Here is an 8256-nt window from a genome sequence, read left to right as displayed (position 1 = left end):
CAGTCCAAATAGTATCATTTTGAAGTACTCGTCAAGTTCTATCATATCTAATTTAGTTGATTTGAAAATAGTGATCCCAAAAGAAACTATGGTCGATCCCGCGGAAGGCCCGATCACAAGTATGCTGAAAGGCTATACAGACTAAAAATGTGAGGAAATTTGTCATATATTCATTCGATTTTAGTATTTATTTTTAATAAATTAAATTATTATTATGAAGTATGTGTTCCTGTTTTTTTGGGAAAAAAACATTTGAATTTTTTTTTTGAAATTCGAAAATTCTGGAATCCTTAGAAGTTTGTATGACAATTCAAATCACTTTGTACACTATACCAATACAGTACACAACATTCTGAAAGTGTGGTTTTCAGTCAAATAAAATTTCAGGCAAAAAGAGTGCTTTTTTGAAACATCAAAACATTTTTTTTTCATTTTTTCATGATTTCTGAAATTAATCCCAAATAAAAATCATCTTCATTCGTCATAGGATTCTAGAAAAATCATCAAATCCGTTTGAAAAGTTTGACAACTTTTTGATCTGATTGGTTTTCAAAAATTTAGAATTCTTAGAAAAATTTTAAAAAATAGATTTTCAGAAAATTCCAGCCAAAAATATAAATATTTTTTTTTGTGGTGACTGGAAAATAACAATTTGCTGAAAATAGAAAAAAATCAGAGGAATATACAAAAAATTACGGACAACAAAAAAATCCGAATTCCAAAATTTTGGCCCCTGACCACCCGGACAGTCCACTTTGAGCCTATATATCTCACTTCTTTTGAAAGATGTCAAAAAGTTGTCAACTGATAAAATGTTTATCATGATGTCAGCTACATTTTATTAGTTAACTACTTTTTAATAACTTTTATAGAAAATGAGATACATGGGCTCAATTTTGACCCTCTGAAATTACAGTCAGAGTTTTAATTTTTGATTCTAAACAAACTTTGTGCTCATTTTTTGTGCTCACTTTCTAGTTTTTGGTTCCAGACAACACAAAATTGAATGCACCTGGTCCATGGGGTATAGAAAAATATAACCTTATGCGTAATTCACACTTTCATTATATTTCTCTGAAAATATTTTCAGCACATAACAAAAAAGGTCAATTTTTGTGTCCAAGACAATTCTATTGGGTATTTTTGTGAATCATGAAAAAACCTGAAGATTCTGGAGACGTTTTTCGGCTGTTTAGAACAAAACATTTTTTTTGGGGGAAAGTAGACCCCCATGGCTCCATCCGTCCCACCAGGAGACATCCAGACCCAACCAGATCATCTTCAACGCTCCGTACACCTACCACGCTCCGTACACCTAGCACACCTACCACATCAAGGTGATCAACTCCTCTGCTCGTCGCATCGGACATGACATCAATTCAACCAAGAGACTCGGAGTTGACCAACCATGTGGAGTTCTCCATACTTGCGACCGGACCTTTGCCGGGCCTTTCGCGGATCTTGCTATAGTTTCTTTCAGAACAACTATTTTTGGACCAACTAAAACAGATATGATAGAACTCTGCGAGTTCTACAAAATGACTCTAAAAGGAATACTGTGTCTTGTCTATGAACAAAGTTACAAGTCATAAAGTGGCCGGGCCGGGACTCTGTTTTTGTCTGTAATTTTGTTATTAGACCCCACCAATATTAGACCCCATCAATATGATAAAACGACGTGTCCCTTGTTTGTACACCGCTTGAAATAACACAGTTTGAAACCGGCCAATCAAAAATGACGCGAACTTTCTGAACAACCTAATACTTGCGACCGGGACTTCGCCGGGCCTTCTATAGTTTCTTTCAGAACCAATATTTTTGAACTAGCTAAATCAGATATGATAGCACTAGACAAGTACTACAAAATGATACTACTTGGAATACTGTATGTTGTCTATGAACAAAGTTACAAACACAAAACTGAGACCCTGCCATTTTATGACTTGTAATTTTGTTCATAGACAAGATACAGTAGTCCAAATAGTATCATTTTGAAGTACTCGTCAAGTTCTATCATATGCTATTTAGTTGGTCTAAACATATCGATTTTAAAAGAAACTATGGCAGATCCCGCGAAAGTCCAGCAAAGGCCCTGTCGTCAAGTATGGAGTTGACCGACCCAACGGAAGCTATCCTTCTCGCTGTCTTCTGCGATGCTTTCGCCTTCGATCAAGTGGACCAAGACCCCAGACGACGCCGCCAAGCAGTTCCGTCAGGAATGCTTCCAGGGAACCTTAGAATTTCAAAAGCATATACCGTAAAACCTGTATTAGAAGGACCTCTTTAATAGAAGAGCCCTTCTGATAGGAGAGCCCTCCGGGAGGGGCTTGGAATAATTGAAGGGCCCCCCCTCTAATTGAAGGGCCCCTGCAATAAAAGGGCCCTTGAAACAATAGACGGGCCGACCCTTCTAATACAGGTTTTCCGGTAGTTTTTTCTTTGAAGTTTCAACGATCTCAATTTTTCGTATTTTCAGAACATTCAGTTTTTGGAACCACTTTTTCTATGAAAAACATGTAATTTAGAAAATTCCAAAATTTCCAAAACCAATTCTGAAATTTTTTCTGAAAATCCTATCTGAAAATTATTGTTTTATTCTAGAAGTGCAATTCAAAAAAACAAGAATTTTATTCAAAAAAGATAACTGAAAGGCATAGCTTGAAGAGGGACGGAAAATAATCTGAAATTCAAACAAAAAACCCCGAAAATTAGAAGATTTATCGATTTTCATCGAGTTTCACCAGAATTTCCAGGGACAAAATGCTCTCTTTTTTGTCAATGATTTTCCCCTGGATTTCCATGATTTTTTGGCGATGGCTGTGCTAAAAAAAGTTTATGCTGAAATTTTTCAAAAAATTGAAAAAAAATTTCTTGTTTCACTTCTTTTTTAAATTTAAAATTCGTATATTTTAAGCCAAATTCCAGAATTTAGAGCTCTAAAATTTTAGATTCTTTCAAAATTCTCACAATGCTTTCTTCAGTTATCCGAAGACTCTCCAGAAAGTGATCCTCGTCTTCTGAGTCCTCTTGATCCGTCCGATTCATTATTGACGATCGTTTCTTGACGGCGTCGGCGAATCTGAGCTCTTCGTGCTCCTGAAAATATCAAAATCTAGAGTTTCAGAGTCATTTATAGCCAAAAAAAATAAAAATTGAGTGAGAATGAAAAAAGTTATGGGAATTTGAAATATCGAGATTTTTAGAATTTTTATCATTTCTGGAAAATTTTTTTGAATTTCAAAATTTTAAATATATTGAAATTTTGAAATTTAAAAATTTAGAATGTTAGAGTCTTTTTAAGCCAAAAAATGAAAAAAGTTATGGGAATTGGAAATTTCGAGATTTTCCGAAAAAAATTGTTGTTTTGAACTTTTTTTGTCAAAATTTCGAAACCTTGGACATGTTAAATTTTAAAAATTATTAAAATCTGAAATATCAGAGTCATTTTAAGCCAAAAATCTTGAAAATCCGTTGAAAATGAAAAAAGTTATGGAAATTTGAAATTTCGAGATTTTTAGAATTTTTATCTATTCTTGAATTTTTTTTTCAAATTTTAAAATCTCGAAACAGAAAGAATTTTTTTGGAAACTTTTTAAATCTGAAAATATAAAACTTCAGGGTTATTTTTTAGCCAAAAATCTGGAAAATCGGTTAAAAATGAAAAAAGTTATGGGAATTTGAAATTTTGGGAATTTTTTTTTCAAAAAATTTTTTTTTTGATTTTCCTAAATTTCTGAATTTCAGATTCTGACTGAAATTTAGACTTACCAAGTTGGCCTGTAAATCTCTCAATTCCTCTCTCAAATCCACCAAATCATGAAGTCGTTGTCGTCGTTCCATTGTTCCCGAACGTCCACAATCAATTGACATGTTTTTGCGAATTTTGAGGAATCTGGAAAGGCGGGAATTTGAAAATTTGAAAATTTCGAGAAAAAAAAATCGGGAAATTGACAAAATTTCGGAAGAAATTTTTTTGTAAAATTTACATTTTTTTAGAAAATTTGAGTTTCAAACTTTTTCAATTTTTTAGATTTTTTCGTTAAGAAGTTCGAGATTTTTGACACTTTCACTCGGAATAAATATTTGAAAACACATTTTTTGTTGAAAAAAGACAAAAAAAAGAAGGAAAAAAAAGAAGGGAATCAAATAAAATAAAATGGGCAAAGAATGAAAATAAAATTGGAAAAAAGAGGAATTTGAATGTGCAAAAAAAAGATGTGTAGGAACTTTTTTTTAGAAAAAAACGAAAATCAGAGAACAGAAAATTCCCATAACTTTTTTAATTTCCAACCGATTTTTAAAGTTTTTGGCTTAAAATGATCTGAAAAATCTAGATTTTGATAATTTCAAAAAAATTAGTATGTTTAAGATTTCGAAATTTTGAAATCAAATTTTCAAAAATTGATGAAAATTCCAAAAATTCAAAAGATTCAATTTCTCATAACATTTTCAAAATTTTTGACTTAAAATGACTCTGCAATACCTAGATTTTGATAATTTTAAAAAAGTTTTACAGGGCAACTTGGTAAGTCTAAATTTTGGTCAGAATCTGAAATTCAGAAAATTAGGAAAATCAAAAAAAAATTTTTTTGAAAAAAAAATTCCCAAAATTTCAAATTCCCATAACTTTTTTTATTTTTAACAGATTTAAAAACCGATTTCCAGATTTTTGGCTAAAAATAACCCTGAAGTTTTATATTTTCAGATTTAGAAAGTTTCCAAAAAATTCTTTCTGTTTCGAGATTTTAAAATTTGAAAAAAAATTCAAAAATAGATAAAAATTCTAAAAATCTCAAAATTTCAAATTCCCATAACTTTTTTCATTTTCAACGGATTTTCAAGATTTTTGGCTTAAAATGACTCTGATATTTCAGGTTTTAATAATTTTTTAAAATTTCAGCAACTAAATACACTCAAGATATGGAAATTTTGAAAAAAAACGGATAAAAAATGATAAAAATGATAAAAATCTCAAAATTTCAAACTTCCACAACTTTTTTTATTTTCAACGGATTTTCAGGATTTTTGGCTTAAAATGACCCTGAAACTCTAGATATTGATAATTTTTAAAATTTAGCATGTCCCAGGTTTCGAAATTTTGACAATAAAAGTTCAAAAACAACAATTTTTTTTCGGAAAATCTCGAAATTTCCAATTCCCATAACTTGTTTCATTTTTAACGGATTTTCATGATTTTTGGCTTAAAAAGACTCTTACATTCTAAATTTTTTTTAATTTATAAATTTTCAATATATTTAAAACTTTGAAATTCAAAAAAATTTTCCAGAAATGATAAAAATTCTAAGAATCTCGATATTTCAAATTCCCATCTTTTTTCATTCTCACTCAATTTTTAGGATTTTTGGCTTAAAATGACTCTGAAACTTTAGATTTTGATATTTTCAGAAGCACGAAGAGCTCAGATTCGCCGACGCCGTCAAGAAACGATCGTCAATATTGAATCGGACGGATCAAGAGGACTCAGAAGACGAGGATCACTTTCTGGAGAGTCTTCGGATATTTAATATTAAGCGTTGAGAAAAGATTGTCAATATTGAATCAGAAGGATTCAGAAGACCGAGAAGATCTGTTTTTTGAACTTTCACCTCAAAAATGTTATTTAAATCGATTTTCTAAAAAAAAATGTCGCAAGAATTTTTTCTATGATATTTTTGAGCCAAAAAAAAAAGGAGAAAAAAGTCATAAGTTTTGTGCTCATTCGAGCATAAATAACAGATTAGTAGAGAGATTTGTTTACCAAAAAAAATAATTTAGTTCCTTTTTTTCAAGGAAAAAAATATATATATATTAAAAATAGATCATAATTTCAAAAATTCTAGAAATCGAGTTTTAATTTTTTTAGAATTTAAAATACAAGAAAATTGTGAAAAATCGTATTACAGTAAACACTCTAATAGAACGCCACCAGGACCGTAAACTTTCAGCATATATATCTCACTTCTTTTGAGAGATATCAAAAAGTTGTCAACTGATAAAATGTTTATCATGATATCAGCTACATTTTATCAATTGATCACTTTTTGATATCTCTTACAGAAAATGAGATACATGGGCTCAAATTTGACGATGATTCGGGTGACGTTCTATTAGAGTGTCTACGGTATGAGATTTATAATGAAAAAAAGTAAAATTCAAACATTTTTAAAGGATTTCAAAACCTTAAAAATAATAAATTTTTATAAGATTTTTGAACTCATATGAAGGCCTCCAGACGAAAAAGGTAAAAATAATGAAAAGAAAAAACTGGTCACATGGTCCATTCAGATGAGCTCTCCGACTGAGTAAATATTGCTTTTTTCGGGGGGAAAAATGAGGAGGAAAAAGTTTTTCCCCTCTCTTTTTTTTTGAGGAATCAAAAAACAATTTTTTTGCTTTTTTTGAGCATATTTTCCAAAAAAAGGCAATTTTTCTAGTGACCGTAAAACCTGTAATAGAAGAGCTCCCATATCTCAATTCCTGTGGAAGATATCAAAAAGTTGTCAGGTGATAAAATGTAACTGATAAAAAGATAAGTACTTTATCAGTTGACCACTTTTTGATATCTTTTACAGAAAGTGAGATAATTGACTTCAACGACAATAGTAGAGACCTCCCCCCCCCCTACTTTGGAAGGGGGGGGGGGCTTTGCTTTTACCAGCTTTATCTTCATTCCTATGAGAGATATCAAAAATGTGTCAACTAATAAAATGTAGCTGATATCATGATAAACAATTTATCAGTTAAGCACTTTTTAATATCTGTTACAGGAAGTAAGATAATAGAGCTCAAAGTTAAAAGCTGAAAGACGCTACTTCTATGTATGATGGTTTTTTTAAATGTTGATTTTTCCCTTTAAAAATAATAATAAAAGGAAATTTTTGAGTGAAAAAAAACTAAAAATAGAAGAATATTTATACAAAAAAAAAGGAAAAATGGCAAAAACATAAATAGAAAAAGATAGCAATCTAGAAATATCTAGAAGACCTTGGGAAGGGAAATGGCAGAAGATGTCAGAGGAATAAAAAAAGGAAGAAAGAAAGATAAAGTTGGAAAGATTAGAGATAAAAAAGTTTTGAGAATTAGAAATCATTGAAAATTAAGGACTTTTTTTGAAGAAATTGGATTTCTATATTTGCGATCTAGCCCCCCACCCCTTTTGTCAACTTTGATCTAAATTATGTGGGTCCCTGTTAGAGATATCAAAAAGTGATCAACTGATAAAATGTAGCTAATAAAAAGATAAACATTTTATCAGTTGGCCCTATTTTAATATCTCTCACAGAAATCAAGATAATTAAGATCAAAGTCTACCCCACAAATTTCAATGAAAAGCACGAATTTTAAGAAAGAAAAAAGAGCAAAAATTGGTATGCCTCTTCTTTTTATGGTCATATCAGTTATCATTTGTTCATAAATAACCTCCTTTTGTTTCTTTTCTTTTTGATAAATAGAGAATATTCTAGTGATAACAAATAGAGACGCACATGGTTTCACCATGTGACGTCAGCATTTACGCATTTCTTCAATGGTAATTACGTAATTAGAGATTAAAATTTAGGATTTTTTTTTTGAAATGAAAAAGTTGAGTGGTTATGTCAGTGATCAATGAACTGGAAAACTTCAAAAATTTCGAAAAAATAAGCTTTTCAAAATTTTGTGCGAAGTAAAGTTTAAGGATCAAACATCCAAATACTCTATGTTTAGAAGGATTTCTAGGTTTTAGGCCTCCTGAATCCATGTGGTCCATGGAATCCATAGGGTCGATGGGATCCACGGGATCTATGGGGTCCTAGATCCATGGGATCCATGGGGTCCTAGATTCATGGGATCTGTGGGATCCATGGGGTCTTGGATCCATGAGATCCATGGGATTTGTGGGGTTCTGGATTCATGGGATCCATAGGATCCATGTAATCCATGGGATCCATGGGATCCATGGAATCCATGGGATTCATGGGATCCATGGGGTTTTGGATCCATGGAATCCATGGGATCCATGCGGTCCATGAGATCCATGGGATCTATGGGATCCATAGGATTCATGGGATCCATGGGGTCCTAGATCTATGGGATCCATGGGATCCATAGGATTCATGGGATCCATGGGGTCCTAGATCTATGGGATCCATGGGATCCATGGGCTCCATGGGGTCTGTGGGATCCATGGGGTCCTGGATCCATGAGATCCATGAGATCCATGGGGTCCTGGATCAATGGGATCCATTGGATTCATGGGGTCCTCGATCCATGGGATCC

General features: G+C 31.9%; 2 protein-coding genes across 2 annotated transcripts; one reads left to right on the top strand and one right to left on the bottom strand.

The window, feature by feature from the left end:
• Nucleotides 1–2717: 2717 nt before the first annotated feature.
• Nucleotides 2718–3870, bottom strand: CBG13906 (the record flags this gene model as incomplete). The annotated part of the gene is made up of 3 exons (XM_002634755.1): nt 2718–2822; nt 2968–3096; nt 3769–3870. The coding sequence occupies 3 exons, from the start codon at nt 3868–3870 to the stop codon at nt 2718–2720; spliced, it is 336 nt and encodes a 111-aa protein (XP_002634801.1).
• Nucleotides 3871–4468: 598 nt separating this feature from the next.
• CBG13907 lies at nt 4469–5538 on the top strand (the record flags this gene model as incomplete). Its single annotated transcript, XM_002634756.1, has 2 exons — nt 4469–4525; nt 5407–5538. The coding sequence occupies 2 exons, from the start codon at nt 4469–4471 to the stop codon at nt 5536–5538; spliced, it is 189 nt and encodes a 62-aa protein (XP_002634802.1).
• Nucleotides 5539–8256: the final 2718 nt, after the last annotated feature.

This window comes from Caenorhabditis briggsae (assembly GCF_000004555.2).
Source record: "Caenorhabditis briggsae complete genome, chrIV, whole genome shotgun sequence".
Classification (NCBI taxonomy): Eukaryota; Metazoa; Nematoda; class Chromadorea; order Rhabditida; family Rhabditidae; genus Caenorhabditis; species Caenorhabditis briggsae.
Note: the sequence above shows the minus strand (reverse complement) of the source record. Positions and strands in the feature narration are given on the sequence as shown.